At 38.4% G+C, this 16026-nt stretch overlaps 2 protein-coding genes across 6 annotated transcripts in view; one reads left to right on the top strand and one right to left on the bottom strand.

Moving 5' to 3' along the window:
- ATG3 (autophagy related 3) overlaps nucleotides 1-14045 on the bottom strand; it is a 30850-nt gene extending 16805 nt beyond the window's left edge. Inside the window, exons 1-5 of the mRNA XM_004036058.5 lie at nucleotides 13518-14045; nucleotides 10446-10487; nucleotides 6041-6090; nucleotides 2947-3017; nucleotides 1287-1394 (exon numbers count right to left, since the gene is read on the bottom strand). Of these exons, the coding sequence (XP_004036106.2) occupies nucleotides 1287-1394; nucleotides 2947-3017; nucleotides 6041-6090; nucleotides 10446-10487; nucleotides 13518-13589 (343 nt within the window). The 5' untranslated portion in view covers nucleotides 13590-14045. The remainder of the gene's footprint in view (nucleotides 1-1286; nucleotides 1395-2946; nucleotides 3018-6040; nucleotides 6091-10445; nucleotides 10488-13517) is intronic.
- The window catches only part of SLC35A5 (solute carrier family 35 member A5), a 36204-nt gene continuing 33913 nt past the window's right edge, over nucleotides 13736-16026 (top strand). For 2 of the 5 annotated variants that reach the window (XR_008678107.2, XR_008678108.2), the window contains exons 1-2: nucleotides 14096-14334; nucleotides 15449-15597. Coding sequence is in view for 3 of the 5 variants with exons in the window: in XM_031009843.3 (XP_030865703.2) it covers nucleotides 15468-15597 (130 nt within the window). In the remaining 2 variants the exon portion in view is untranslated. Of the gene's footprint in view, nucleotides 13884-14009; nucleotides 14335-15448; nucleotides 15598-16026 lie in introns of those variants that run through there. The other 3 variants (XM_031009843.3, XM_004036059.5, XM_019023656.4) reach the window with 3 other exon arrangements.

The raw sequence follows: 16026 nt of genomic DNA on the forward strand, positions 1-16026 counted from the left end.
TCCAAAAAACAGTGCCAAGGTTGAGAAACCCTGTTCTATTACTACTAAGGATATACCTCCTAATCTCTAGGACTCAAAGGGAGAAAAACGTATTTAGTATCATGGACTTAAACTTAGAGCACATTTTCCATTCCAAAAAACAGTGCCAAGGTTGAGAAACCCTGTTTTATTACTACTACTAAGGATATAACTCCTAACCTCTAGGACTCAAAGGCAGAAAAATTTGTTTTTAGTATCATGGATTTAAACTTAGAGCACATTTTCTTCATCAAAACTAAGTAATAAATGGTAGTTAGCTTCAGCAGCATGTGATAATATGCATTTACATAGTTATATAAATATAGTGGCAAAACAGTGTTTTAGGACTTAGAATAAAAAAGTATATTCAGGGTTTCAAATAACTCATAGAAACACTTATAAAAACCTTGCATTCAACTCATTTAACAAATATTTACTGAACAACTTCTACATCATACACTTTGATAGATACTGAGAATTCAACAATGAATCTTTACCTTCATGGAGCTTACAGTACTGAAAATTTCTTTTAGTCGTTATTTAACAAATAATTATTAAACACTTAATAGATGTCAGTTCTCTGGGTAAATGTGAATACAGTATAGTTCCTGTCATAGAGGAGCACATAATCCAGCAATGGAATGACAATGACATGTAAGCAAGAGACTGTAAAGCAAAGTAGTATGCATATTCAGCATCTCTGACGGTCTTTTTTTTCCCTCTCTGTATTTAGAAACTAAGAAAATAATATTAAGTATTTTCAAATTGCAATGGAAGTAGCAGGTATTATAGAAATTTGGCATACTCTGGCTGGGCGCAGTGGCTCATGCCTGTAATCCCAGCACTTTGGGAGGCCGAGGCAGCCAGATGACGAGGTCAAGAGATGGAGACCATCATGACCAACATGGTGAAACCCCATCTCTACTAAAAATAAAAAATGAGCTGGGCGTGGGGGTGCGCACCTGTAGTCCCAGCTACTCGGGAGGCTGAGGCAGGAGAATCGCTTGAACCCGGGAGGTGGAGGTTGCAGTGAGCAAAGATCGCACTCCAGCCTGGCGACAGAGCAAGACTCTTGTCTCAAAAAAAGAAATAAATTTGGCATACTCTAAAGGCTTCTTTTTTAAAATTTGTCCTCCTGCTTTTTTCATGTAAGTCTACTGGGACAAAACTATGCCTTATGTATCCTCTTTTTTAAATCAAGGCTATTATAAAAGATTGTGAAAGAGTTTAATTTAAACTAAACATATGTCATTTTATTCTCCTCTTACCTGTGTTGTGATATGTATCTACCCATCCGCCATCACCATCATCTTCTTCAATGATAGCTTCCAATTCATCTGAATATTCCATCTGTTTGCACCGCTTATAGCACGGCACTATAAAAAAAATGGTAAATACAGTAACTAGCACGTAATCTGCTAACCATAAATCCATTAGAAAGAAGAGAGCTTAGTCCATAAAATAGGGTGTTTATACCACCAAAGTACTAAGTGAATGTTTCACTTTTAAAGGTGATTAAGAGTTACATTCAGCTCATAGACACATAATTATTTGGCTACATTTACCTTTTCCTAAATTACTTTGTCAGAAGACAAGTAGAAAAGCTCTATTGGGAATGTTCTATGCATTCCTTTACCATGATGGTCTGTGAAGAACAGCAGGCTGATGTCAGAGATATATATCATTGTTCAATTTCAGTCTAATGAATAATAATACCTTATTTTAATGGCTTTACTTTCAGAACATGGAGCTCCCAGCTATCATATTCAGTGGCGGTAAAGGTGAACTCTTGTTTTCAAGGCTAAAGTAACTTTCAATATAAATTTTATAATTCATATTTAAGTTCCAGTTATTCACAATGGATAAAACAGTTTAAAATTCACCAACCTTCTGATTTTTACTTCTTTATACCACACTAGTAAGTTGTTCATACAGCAAATGTGTCAATTAACAGGTATTATTATTCATAAGCCTAAGATTGGGTAATTATATGGTAAAAGCATTATGGTATAAGGTCAACAAATTGCTTTTTAATCTCCTGATTTTTTTTAAACAATCAGGATATAAATTATCAGCCTTTGTAAAAAGAAATATGCTGTAGAAAAGAAAAAACTGCTGTTCTGTTCACTTTATTTTCCCTTTCCTATAATGAGTAAATTGGAACAGAAATCAATGTATTGTTTTGTGATTAGTTGGGAACTATAACAACCTTTTGATGTTGTTTTTAAATTTAACTTCATAAATAAAACACTACCTGTTTCAGCCAGGCGCGGTGGCTCACACCTGTAATCCCAGCACTTTGGGAGGCCAAGGTGGGCAGGTCACCTGAGGTCAGGAGGTCGAGACCAGCCTGACCAACATGGCAAAACCCTGTCTCTACTAAAAATACAAAAATTAGCCGGGCATGGTGGCAGGCCTGTAATCCCAACTACTTGGGAGGCTGAGGCAGGAGAATCGCTTGAACCTGTGAGCTGAAATCAGGCCATTGCACTCTAGCCTGGGCAACAAAGTGAGATTCTGTCTCAAAACAACCAAAAAAAAAAAAAAAAAAAAAACCAACCACTACCTGTTTCAAAATATTTTTGTGTCCTTCAGTGACACAACGGATAATAACATCGTCAGCTCTGAGCTTTTACATGTCATAGGTAGTATGAATTTCATTTGCCATACAAAATTTCAGTCTAAAGAAGATTAAAATCAAATACCTAGAAAGATTATTATGAAGCCAACTTCAAAAAAATCCACTTAGAAGTCTAACTTTCCTTAGGGCCCTCTTCCTTCATATCTTGACAACTATATGTTTTTGGCAAAAAGAAATAACAGGAGATAAAACTAAGGAAAAAAATTTTCAAGCAATAGAAAAACCGAGAGCTTCATTTTAATATACCTCTATGCAAAATTTATTCATATATGCAACATAATTCTTACCATTTTTGGTTACCAAAAATTGTTTGCCTGTTGGTAGGTATGCCTTCACTTTCAATTCTTCCCCTGTAGCCCTTTAAAAACAGTGAAAAGCACCAAAATACAAAACATATTTTAATAGGCAAATATACAGCAGAAAGTATTGCATATAAATCTCAAAATGATATAATCCATAATTCTCAGAAAATTGGTTTAAAATTGATTTGGGAAGGACTCCATTAAGTAATACATGTCAGGGCATGGAGAAAAGCGCAACAATAATCTAAGTGAAATATACTAAGAGATGCAAATAGACCCAAGAGAATTTGGATTAAATATTAGACAAAAAAGGTAGAATAATATAGAACTATTAAGCAACTATTATGTTTGCCTCTAAACAACAATAAAATATGCTGCTCCTCAGTGAGTTGTAGCCCACTGTATAATCTCTCACATTTTTAATCCTGAAGTACTGCTGCTCATCTTGAGAACAAGAAAAGGCAGAAAAAAAAGCTGCATGACATTATGTAACACTGTAGGTGGCTGGCAAAATCCCTGTTCCTATCACTGGATTAAAATCAGAATTAAGAGATAAAAGATGCTCTGAATCATAAAATGACAATATTAATAATTCTTGAAAACAAAAAACCTTTTATCGAGTGCTTATTAAGTATAGAATTTAAGTCTCCAACATGTTATTTTCAATTAGTCTTCATAACTCTAAACAGTAGAAAATATAAATATCCCATTTTATAGTTAAGTAAACTAAAGATTAAACAGATCAAGTTGCTTACGATCACAAAACTTGGTGGGAGAGCAAGGGTCAAAGCCAAGTGACTTCAGGGCTCCTACTCTTAAACACTGCTCCCTCTGTGGGTCAGAGCCAACTATCTACAACATTTCTGAGCTGCTCTGGCACCTCTTCTTAAGAATTTGTGGGTCAGCTGAAAACGGTGAGAGGTGGAGTGGTATGTGGCGCCTTTCACAAACATATGAGCATAAATTTGGAGTTCAGCTGTCTTTTCAAGCTTCAGTCTAAAGTTCAAACCATAGATCTGGGCACAAGGTAAAGTCAGGAAATGCCCTAATATTATTTGACGGCCTTCTAGACTTCTTTTGACTAGTCCCAAGTGTCAAATTCAACAATGTCATGGCAACACCCGAAGTTCTGAGGAAAGAGTTAAAATAAGGTCATGATAGCACTTGTGCATGTGAAGGCATAAGCATGGAAATAACCTGGCTCTAGTGCTAATTTAAAATGAATTTTTCCTTTGGCCCACGAATTTAGCCAAAAGTGTGGACACTGAAGTGGGGTATAATTCAGTTCTAAGTTACAATAAAAGTATTTAAATCACTCTAATTCATAAAATGGAATAAAACTACTAGTACCTGCTAAAAAAAGATCCCGTCCATATATACAAGCCCCTACAACAATGCTATAAATCAAATACCTAAACTACTTAATTAAGGTGGTAGAACAAAGAAATCTCAATGAAGAAAATGCTTATGATATAGAAAAAAACCTGAATCAGTTATTTTCACAAAATGAATACTACTGTAAACCTCATTTCCCTATTTGACTTGAAATACATATAAATTATAGACCAGAACCTAGCTAAATATAGTTTTAACAGAAAATCTGGAATACAGAAAGAAAAAAAAACACCTTTATTAAATCAGAGAGCTTCTATGACATGAATTTAATTTTAAATATGGAACAAAAAACACATGTAGGAGAGAAAAGTACATAAAAACAAACTTGAAACTTTAGTCTTTTGGTACATAAATAATGCCCTACAAAATAAAGAGTAATTGAAAAAAGCAGTGACAACTGTTTCAGCGACACGGTAAGTATTAAAATGCAGGAGAATAACAGGCCACAGATGAAAGGGTTTGAAGCTCTTTAGATATTAAGAAAAACATTATCAATTGGAAACTTATTAATTATAGAATTCCTATCCCCAGTCAAAACTACACCTTTCAACTACAATTGAAAAACAATTTTTAAGAAAAAAGATATTAAGTTGAAGCACCTATATACAAACAAGGTGATAATTCCAAACAATCCTAGTTTAAATAAAAGTTCTGCCAATATTGGGATCATTTTTTCAGCTACCAACAGGGAGTCTTTATCATGAGTACTTGGAAGTAATAAAACATTGTTATTATTCAGAATATTTTAAAATATAGATTGTGAAAACTGCTAAATTGCTTAAGGTACTTTAGTAATTAAAATAAAAGCTATTAAAAAAATAAAAACTTAAAGCCTCTTAAAAGCAGATTTATAATGAAGGCCTTAATTGGTATCATAAACCTTTCTTTTAGCTTTAGCCAGTTTCCTAAAGATGGAGCATACTTTTGAACCTAACAGAAAACGTTTATGTCTTATATTTTAAAGAACATAAAACTGCAAAATCTCTGCCTTTATTAATGCCACAAACATGTTCAGTAAATTTTGTTAATTTGAAAAAAAAAAAAACCCGTTCAAAAAAAATTTTTTTTTTTGAGACGGGAGCCTCACTCTGTCGCCCAGGCTGGAGTGCAGTGGCATCATCTCCGGCTCACTGCAAGCTCCACCTCCCAGGTTCACGCCATTCTCCTGCCTCAGCCTCCCAAGTAGCTGGGACCACAGACGCCTGCCACCATGCCCAGCTAATTTTTTGCATTTTTAGAGATGGGTTTCACCATGTTAGCCAGGATGGTCTCCATCTCTTGACCTCGTGATCTGCCCGCCTCAGCCTCCCAAAGTGCTGGGATTACAGGTGTGAGCCACCACGCCCCGCCAAAAACCTGATCAAATTTTATTAAACTATTTATTATTCAAAGAACCAGAAGGTCAGACTTAGACACTATAAAGAAAAGAAATAATAGTAAAGGAAGTAAATGCATTTTTCTCAAATTAGTCCATCATATTGTGCTAACATAGCCAAATAACACAGGTATAACACCCCCTTGTTCTTCCTTTATTTTGAAGGGGCATTGTTTAACAGAAGAATCTGCTGGGGGGAAAGTTAAACTGGTCATTCTAATTTTCATCCATTAACCTATTTTGCAAATTGCTATAATTCTGAAGCCATGCATTTTACTAATTTTCTATTCTTTACTCAATATTACTTACCATTGCCATGTTGGACAGTGGTGGACTAGGTGATCTCCAGCTGCCACAAACTATTCACGATTTAAAAGTAATATGAAAAAAAGGAAAAAGAAAAATCAAACATCACTTAATGTGCAAGGTGGCAAAATACCAAACTGATGGCACTAGGTAACACTGAAATCCAGTAAGCAATAAAAATATAAACAGCACCAAAGCTGCTCTACCAGCCTCAAGATTTATTTTTGATTATGACTAAACTGCAATGTTTTCTAATGTCCATAAAAAAATTCAAATTAATCTTGGAAGAAAAAACAACAAGTGCTGTTTTTTAAAAATTCAGTTTTTATAACTGGATTAAGTAATGCCAAAAGCAGTATAATGAAATTGATAAAGGTAAGGCTATCAGATTTAAATTGTCAAAATCTATTTTAAGGATACAAAAATGTAGACACATTCTTGCCAATGACTGAAAATACAATAAAAATCTGAAAAAAATTACTAAATAGATACAAGTCTATAATGTAAGTCTATTATATCACAGGGCACACTTCTTCCTCTTCCTCTTTTATTATTTTTAAAAATTTAAGTGATTTTGAAAGCTTTTTTGCACTTCTAAAAGAGAAATGCAGTGCCAAAACAATGGGAAAAAGTTAGAAGCTTTTTGGTCTCACTCTGAAAACACCTACAAAATTAACAAATTGAATTCTCTCTAACAAACCTTAGACTTCCTAAGCGGGCTGAATATTGTACAAGTTTTTGTTTTTCTTCAGAAATAAAAACCAGATTCAGGGAGATAAACTTTAACCATTTGAGAATTATCAGTTTACACGAACATGAGCTGATCTTACTGGCGAACAGAAATCCTGCTTATTTCTGAGGGCAGAAAATTTAAGTGTGTTAAGCATAACTGCAGTGTCCCAACTCAAGCAGGATGCGCATTGTCAGGCCTCTGAGCCCAAGCTAAGCCATCATATACCCTGTGACCTGCACGTATACATCTAGATGGGCTGAAGCAACTGAAGATCCACAAAAGAAGTGAAAATAGCCTTAGTTGATGACATTCCACCATTGTGATTTGTTTCTGCCCCACCCTAACTGATCAAGGTACTTTGTAATCTCCCCCATCCTTAAGAAGGTTCTTTGTAATTCTCCCCATCCTTGAGAATGTATTTTGTGCCATCCACCCCCTGCCCGCAAAACATTGCTCCTAACTCCACTGCCTATCCCAAAATCTATAAGAACTAATGATAATCTCACCATCGTTTGCTCTTTTCGGACTCAGCCCGCCTGCGCCCAGGTGAAATAAACAGCCTTGTTGCTCACACAAAGCCTGTTTGGCGGTCTCTACACACGGACGCGTGTGACACCCACATACTTGCCAAATTACTTCTATTTTGCAACAGCTCTAGCTTAAAATCTTGTATTGTTCGTGGGTTTATTACACAGCAAAAAATTACAAAATATTTAATCTCTAATACCTTTGAGAAAGTATGCCTATATAAAATACTCTAGTTTAATTTGAGCATATAATTCTATCAAACAAGAATTATAAGAATAACCTCTTTTAAGATGAAACATTAACAAGATATAGCAACTGGATTCCTGATAGAAACTTTATGTTTCTGTTCTCTTACTTCGAATAACCTTATTATTTAAACAGCCTAAGTAAAGACAAAAACCAAAATAAAAACAATAGTCTCTTCCCCAAATTTTGAGCACTTCGAGGTCATTGCAACCAGATGCTACATTTAGCTCTGTGGTTATCAGGAACTAATTTATTACCATTAAAAGTAATAATTTAACTAAATGAAAGCAAAATAATTAAAAATAAAAAATTCTTTCATTGTATTGCCTTGAGGTAACAAGACTAACATTTTATCTCATAGTCCCTACAGTATCTTCTATTTAAAAACAAGAACACTAGGAGGCAAGAAAAACGAAAAACAAAAAACAAAAACAAAACAAAAAAAACACAGACTCGCACTGATAATACATGTGTACATCTGCCCTCATTAGCAATGGCCATCATAACTTGCTTCATGTGTTCAAATGATGCAAGATTCAAATTTCTAAATGATCAATATTTCTTGCAATAGCTTTCTCTCAGAGACTAAAAATGTTCTCTTGTTATCTTTATTATCAGTATATAATACTGACCAACTCCAACAAGAATCAATATTTACATCTTGGTGAGCAATTCCATTCCTCAAGCTAACCTCAATTAATAGTATTCTACTTAATCAGTCATACATACATCCAACATTAGTTTTTTCTTTGTTTTTTTGACAATACAGTATCAGATACTAGCTGCCCCTCTTTTTAAGCACAATACTGCCACACCTCTGAATGAAAACAAAAAGATAGCTGATGTCTGGCAGAAACTCAGAAACAGCAAGAGGAAACAAATGAACAAATCAACTCAGTATATAATATTTACACAAAGCAAATGATGCCTTCCCATTTCCTCCTCCAGGCTCATTCTACTCTAACTCAATCCTGTAATTGTGCTCTATCCCAACCCTGCATTATGTAATAGACAGCCAGCTGGGCTAATTTGGCCTTGGATTTTTTTAGAGAGGAAAATTCATAAATTGATTGATGTTGTAATTAAGTGTAACAGTTATTTATTCTAGGATGAATTCCTGTTTTGAAACTGCTTAATTCTATCCAATGACCACAGACTTTGCATCTCTAACTGCAACTATATATTCAACAATTAGTCATCTTCACAGAGGAAATAAAACCAAAGAGTGCAAGAAGAACAGCATACTTTCATCTCCGCTCTTGATTTCAGATAAAGAGCCATGTTCAAATTACACCTCTGTTTGGCAAGAATGTTAATGATATCCTTAAAATCAAAACCTAGTTTTATTTGGCATTTGAGGTAATAAAACCTAAGGCAGAATAGGATCTTTACAGAATGTCTAGCCCACAACCGTTATTTTATAGATGAGGAAACATGAAGCCTCGGCAGGGATAGTTTAACTGATTTCCTCATTAGGAGAAATTACAGAAATAGGTCTAGAAGGCAGGTCTCCTAGGTTATTTCCATACTACCATGTGTCTTCACCAAAAACAAAAGACAATTTTAGAGAAAAGATTAGTTATGCAAACCATTTTTTTTTTTTTCAGACGGAGTCTCGTTCTGTCGCCCAGGCTGGAGTGAAGTGGCGCCATCTCGGCTCACTGCAAGCTCCGCCTCCCGGGTTCACGCCATTCTCCTTCCTCAGCCTCCCAAGGAGCTGAGACTACAGGCGCCCACCATCACGCCCCGCTAATTTTTTGTATTTTTAGTAGAGACGGGGGTTTCGCCCTGTTAGCCTGTGTTCCGCCTGCCTCTGCCTCCTAAAGTGTTGGGATTACAGGCGTAAGCCACCGCGCCCAGCACAGAAACCATTCTTAAAACTCACAAGGAGCCGGGCCCAGTGGCTCAAGCCTGTAATCCCGAGGCAGGCGGATCAAGAGGTCGAGACCATTCTGGCCAACATGGTGAAACCCATCTCTACTAAAAGTACAAAACTTAGCTGGGGGTGGTGGCGCTCACCTGTATTCCCAGCTACTTGGGAGGCTGAGGCAGGAGAATTGCTTGAACCCGGGAGGCAGAGGCTGCAGTGAGCCAAGATCGCGCCACTGTGCTCCAGCCTGGCGACAGAGGGAGACTCCGTCTCAAGAAAAAAAAATTTAAAAAACCACAAAGATTTGTAACTAGACAAATTCCATCACAACTGAAAATTGAAAGATCAGTTAATTCTCTAGCTCCACACCTTGGACCTTAACAGCAGCAGCCTTATCATACAATAAGGCTTAAAACGTTTGTTTCAAAACAGTGAATAAAGTTCTATTGCCAAAAAGTGGTGTTTTCATTGGCAGAAAAAAAAAATTCAAGCTTAAATAAATTGTCTCTTATTAAGAACAACGTAAGTCTGATAAAACCATAATTATTCATAAAATTGGAGCCTGAAAAGGTTTTTAGCCCAGTATTTACTTCTCCACGGACAACGAAATAGAACTCTTAAGAGAAAACAATATCTAAGTAGTAAGCAAAGTTTTCCAATGAAAAGCATGAAAACTCACATTTGATGTAAACAGAACCAAGACACCACAGACATTACAGAGCTTACTGCACAGCTCAATATAACACCAATACAAGTCAAGGATAAGTGACAAAGGACTCATTTTGATCCCTTCTTTCACCCTCATTTCTAAATAAGGAGGAACTACAGAGAAATATGAGAAGTGGCAAACTGACGGGGAAGTTACATCTTTTCTTCTATGGGAAGTAGAAATTCCCATAAATCACAGTCATAAAACCTAATTTTACTCAAATCAAAATTAAAGTTCAAGATGTTTTCTTATGAAGCAGAAAAGCCACCTAGTTTAGTATTATTGTAAAATAAAAAGACTTCAGTATATCTTCAGCACTCACCTCTTCTGGGGTAATTACACCTGTTTCCTTAAACTTTGATTCCTAAAAAAAGCAGAAAGAAAAACAATATTATATCATGTTTCACTATCAATTAAATATATTTTGGGGGCAATTATTTGCCTGGTGCCCTTCTAGGCAATAGAGCACATACAAAAAAAAAATTAGTCTATCTATCTAATCTATAATCTATCTAATCTACCTATCTACCTACCTCACTGGTATCTATCTATATCTATCTATCTGTTTCACTCACTGGTAATGACCACAGGAATATACAAGTCTAATGTAGGAAACAGACATGAAAATAATTATAATACTATCAGATCAGTGCTATAATAGAGTAAAGCTCTATGTAGAAACATTCTTTTTTTTTTTTAAGATGGAGTTTCACTCCTGTTGCCCAGGCTGGAGTGCATGGCGCCATCTCGGCTCACGGCAACCTCCACCTCCCGGGTTCAAGCGATTCTCCTGCCTCAGCCTCCTGCCTGTAGCTGGGATTACAGGCATGTGCCACCACGCCCGGCTAATTTTTGCATTTTTAGTAGAGACAGGGTTTCTCCATGTTTGTCAGGCTGGTCTCGAACTCCTGACCTCAGGTGATCCACCCGCCTCGGCCTCCCAATGTGCTGGGATTACAGGCGTGAGCCACTGCGCCCAGCCAAGCTCTATGTACAAACATTCTAAGATTTAAATAAAAATAAAGCCTTACAGTGATTCTGTGAAATGAACAAATACCTTTATTTTACAGCACAGCAAAAATGTCTTAAAGATGTTTAGACATCTTACAATTCAGCCAGTCTTATTTAAACTGAATAACGTTAGAAACCAAATCTAGAAATTATTTAGCATTTTCCCCTAATTCTCATCTCCACCAAGATACTGACACACTATTCTCTAAATTTTTCTAAACTTTAAGTTATATGTAAGATTTTCTGGTAGAGTCTACAAAAATGAAAACACTCATTTATAAACATTATTCATTCAACAAATGTTTACTATGTGCCAGACACTATTTGAGGCAGTGGGGATATTTGAGGGTGAATAACATAAATACAAATTTATTCTTGCCCTCATAAGGAGTTTCAACTCCAGTTGAGGAAGAAAAGCCAAATGGTAATGAATAACATACCATAAAGAAAAATGAAGCTGAGAGGAATCTGTGGGGTGGCTGGGGAGAGATGGCCATTTAAAATAGAATGGTAAGAGAACAAAGACTTCACTGAATAATGACTTAAAAACCTTAAGGAAAGGAACATGCCATAAGGCTGTTAAGTGCGAAGCGCGTTTCAGATAGAGGGAAGAGCACACGCAAAACCCCGAACCAAGAGTGTGCTTAACGGAATAATAGAGATCAGGTTAGCTTAAGCAAGAGCAGTCAGGGGATGGAGCAGATGAGATTGGGGCCTCTACCAATTAAGCAGAACCTTAGAGATGATTGTAAGAACTTCAGTGTTTACTGCATGTACATACTCCAAACAAAACATGATTTTTCTTAATTTTTACTTGCTAGGAGAAGGCTATTACTTATTTCCTGAGGATTTTGTTCTTTCTCCTTGCCCTCCCTAAGCAGGAAATTGTAGGGATTCTCTCTGTAAACAACAGTTTGCACACGAGTACCAAGGAGACGGTCATTCATTCTTTCCTTTTTACTAAAGACATATACCATACATACTGACATGCAAACAGTTCCTTTTCAGTTTGGTGAGCAAGTATGATGGACTCCGGAAAACATAATTCTACATCATACATTTTATATTTCATTTGGGCAGTCTCTTGCTCCTCTCTCCCGGAAACTAAAAAGTTGTAACAATGGTGTATTATTAAAATACTGTATACCTAGGTAGATATGATATTCTGAAAAGTTAACATAATTATGTAAAAGCATTTGATTCAAATGTGAAAATTATTTTCCAATCTTAGTTTGACTGACTAATCTTAAAATGACTTTCACAGTAAACAAATGTAAGCAAAGCAACAGTTGAAATTCTCATTTATAATCGCTGGTTTATTTCTTACTTGGCCAATAAGTTATTCTTTTAAAAGGAGCTTTACAAAAACGTATTTTAAAAAGTATAGACCTAGTACTTCCCTTTGTCATGGAAAGGGAGCAAAGCAAAACTCTCCACTATTCTTAGCATATTAAGGTATTTCACCCCCACAGTGAGATTGGTACATTCTAACTGAAAGCTTAAAAACAACTAGAAAAAAAAACAAAAACTAAGCAAGAACTTCCCATTAATTTACTATTCTTGCTCACTTTTCAGAAAGCAAAAATGAAGTTACAACAAAACACTCCAAAAGAGTTATAAAAGAAAAGCTTGAAGGCAGTTGTAGAAATTTACCTTAAAAAAAAAGTCACTACTGTAACAGCTAATGTGTCACAATTTTTTACTTTAAAAATGCTGTACTGTTGCCAATATATTTTTAAAAATTATACAGCCAGGAGGGTCAAACCGTGCCTTGTTATCACTAATAACCAGCTACGGCTATCTGAAAAGCTTGGGAAAAAGGTTTTGCTCGTTAGATGGGTTCAAGGTTACTGAATGAGATAATGTTGCCAATTTCACCTCGTTCCTCTGAAATCTAAACGAGTTGGGATCGCAGTCACAACTTCCCCACTACAGCGGACTTTCTATGAAACTTAAAGGAAAAGTGACCTCACCTCAGGTCTCTTTTGACCTCTGTGTCAAACACTAAATTCATTTTTTAAAGAGAAGCAAAATCCTTGCTTAAAAAGGCTAAAAGACTTCCAGTGTTTGGATTTAACGTTCTTCAATCTACTCAGCCTCCGAACACCCTTCCAACCCGACGTACCCGACCGCGCAGAGTTATGACGGGAGAAGGCAGGAACACGCACAGAGCGTCGCTCCAAGTTTACCCCTGAGGAGTCAGAAAGCCCTAACGAACAGCCGGTTAAGACTACGGGTGGGGGCTGCACACTTCCCTGTGTCTCGAGCCCTACTGCCTTCCTACACCTTGCCCCGCCGGAGAAAGCGGGGACTCCTGCGGCACCTGGTCCCTGAAAAGTCGAGCATGTGCCTGACAGCCCCCGGCAACCCTGGCCTGGCTTACCTTGAGGACCGGGGTCAGGTACTCAGCCACTTCCAGTGCCTTTCCCTTCACAGTATTAATCACATTCTGCATCCTGGGGCCGGAGTAGCGGCCGGCCCCGCGACGGGATGGAAAGTGCAGCCGTGTCAGGGGCCAGAGAGTCAGAAAATGTCCTCGCTGCCACCGACTCGCATCAGCACCCGGCTGGCAGCACCCGAGGGGACGGGACGCGACGCGACGGGACGGGCGGGACGAGGGGGCGGGGCGGCAGGCACCGCGCGCGAAGACGGGGTGCGCGATCCTCGCGCCCCAGGCAGCCCGCGACGGATCGGACCCAGCTGTCACCCAGCCGCGAGGGAGGGCAGCGGGGCCGAAGGGAGACCTGAGGTGAGAAGCGGACGCACACGCACCCCTCGCCCTCTGGGAGCTGTCTGTCCTAGCTTTGCTTCACTCGCGCCCCTTCCGGCTTCCCTTCCTTCTCACTCTCTTGCCGTAGCTGCGCCGCCACCGGGGCCTCACGTGACACTAGACTCTCCCGGCACGTGACGTGAGAAAGGGGCCGGGCTGGGGCGGGATAAGCCGCTTCTCCCCTCCTTCCGGAAGCATAACACTGAACGCGCCTGCGCAATGGGTGTCGGGTCCGCTTTTTCCCAATCCGGACGTAATCGTGGTTTTTGTTCTGCAATAGACGGCTTAGAGGGAGGGGCTTTTTCGCCTATACCTACTGTAGCTTCTCCACGTATGGACCCTAAAGGCTACTGCTGCTACTACGGGGCCAGACAGTTACTGTCTCAGCTCTAGGATGTGCGTTCTTCCACTAGAAGCTCTTCTGAGGGAGGTAACCGCGCCCCGCGGGCAAGGAATTGCGCCTGCGTGTGAGGGGAGGGTGCGCCAGTGAAGAGCCCTACTGCGCATGTGTCACTAGAAGGGTATTCCCTGACTGTGAAGGGAAATCTGGCCCCTTCCTGTCGGGGAGGCGTCCTGTAGGCGTGCGCCCAATGGGGCTGTCAGTATTGGCATTTCTCCCCACTCCCCGCAGGCTCTATGCGCTATTCCTACAGTACGCTGGGAGGCTTTGGGCAAGTTACTTACCCAACCTGGGGTTTAGTGTCCTCAGCCTATCAAAAGAGGGCCTTAGATTCATTGATTTCTACGATCTCCTCCATTTCAAACACTTAACTAGTTCAGTAAAACTTTACAGCAGTGTTTCAGATATTTCCATTTTGGTCGTTATTGTAATGAAGTCTGTCCTAATAAGCTTTTTCCTCCGAGGGAAAAGAGGAGGAAAATACAATTCTGAAAGCCTTATCTTACAGCAAAATTATTTACTGATAAGAGTAAAAGCGAGGCCGGGCGCGGTGGCTCACTCCTGTAATCCCAGCACTTTGGGAGGTAGAGGCGGGCGGATCACAAAGTCAGGAGTTCGAGACCACCCTGGCCAACATAGTGAAACCCCGTCTCTACTAAAAATACGAAAATTAGCCGGGCGTGGTGGCGGGCCCTTGTAGTCCCAGCTATTCGGGAGGCTGACGCAGGAGAATCTCTTGAGTCCGGTAGGTAGAGGTTGCAGTGAGCCAAGACTGCGCCGTTGCACTCCAGCCTGGGTGACAGAGCGAGACTCCGTCTCAAAATACATAAATAAATAAAATTTAAAAATAAAAGCCAAAATTGCTTTGAAGAATTCTTTTCTGCTGTTGCAAAGTGTCATTTGCTCACCTGTTACCTTTGTCAGCAGGTCTAATCTGGTTCTACGTTTTCTGTCTCTAGAGTACTCCCTCTTATCAGATTTTCACTTTCCTTTTCTCATAGTTTCTTTATGCCTCAACTTTCTTGGTGCTGATATAGTCATAGCCAAAATTTTTTTTAAATTCCTTTTCTGTCCTCACGATCAATGGTATTTGCGTTTAGGGTCTGCCAACAAGGTCGTTCATGAAAGTGTTTTTCTCTTTAAGGTAATTAAAAAACAGTGGAATGGAAAAACAGTGCTGTAGTCATCCTGTAATATGCTCCTTGTCAACAATGTATACATTCCTGCTAGGTGCCATATTCATTGCTTTAAGCTCAAGTCGCATCTTACTAGTGAAGTATTCTGCCAATGAAGGTAAGTTAAGACTTGGTATATGCATGGAGCACTTCCATCTAATCACACTTCTCTGTCTTGTCTTTGGTTCTCTTATATATAACATGGAGATAATAATGCCTTTTGCTTCATGTGAGTGATAAAGCATATTTAAATTTGATTATTTAAGCTTGCATTCCTCAACAAGAAAAAATGTTTGATAATGGATGAAATGTGAGTCAGTCAGATACAAAAATCAAACCCTTTGGTGAAGAACCAGTCGTATTTGACTGTTAATTCAATCAACAGGTGTTTCTGGACCTATAGCAAAATGTGTAATTGCGCCTTATTTTGAAGTAGAAGGATATATTTGTTTGGTCACTTGGCATTTGTGAGGTACTTACTATTGTAATTATTGTATCAATGGTAAAGTGTCAGCATTATATTGTGCGGTCATATTGTATCAACAGT

The sequence above is a fragment of the Gorilla gorilla genome, chromosome 2 (genome assembly GCF_029281585.2).
Source record: "Gorilla gorilla gorilla isolate KB3781 chromosome 2, NHGRI_mGorGor1-v2.1_pri, whole genome shotgun sequence".
Lineage (NCBI taxonomy): Eukaryota > Metazoa > Chordata > Mammalia > Primates > Hominidae > Gorilla > Gorilla gorilla.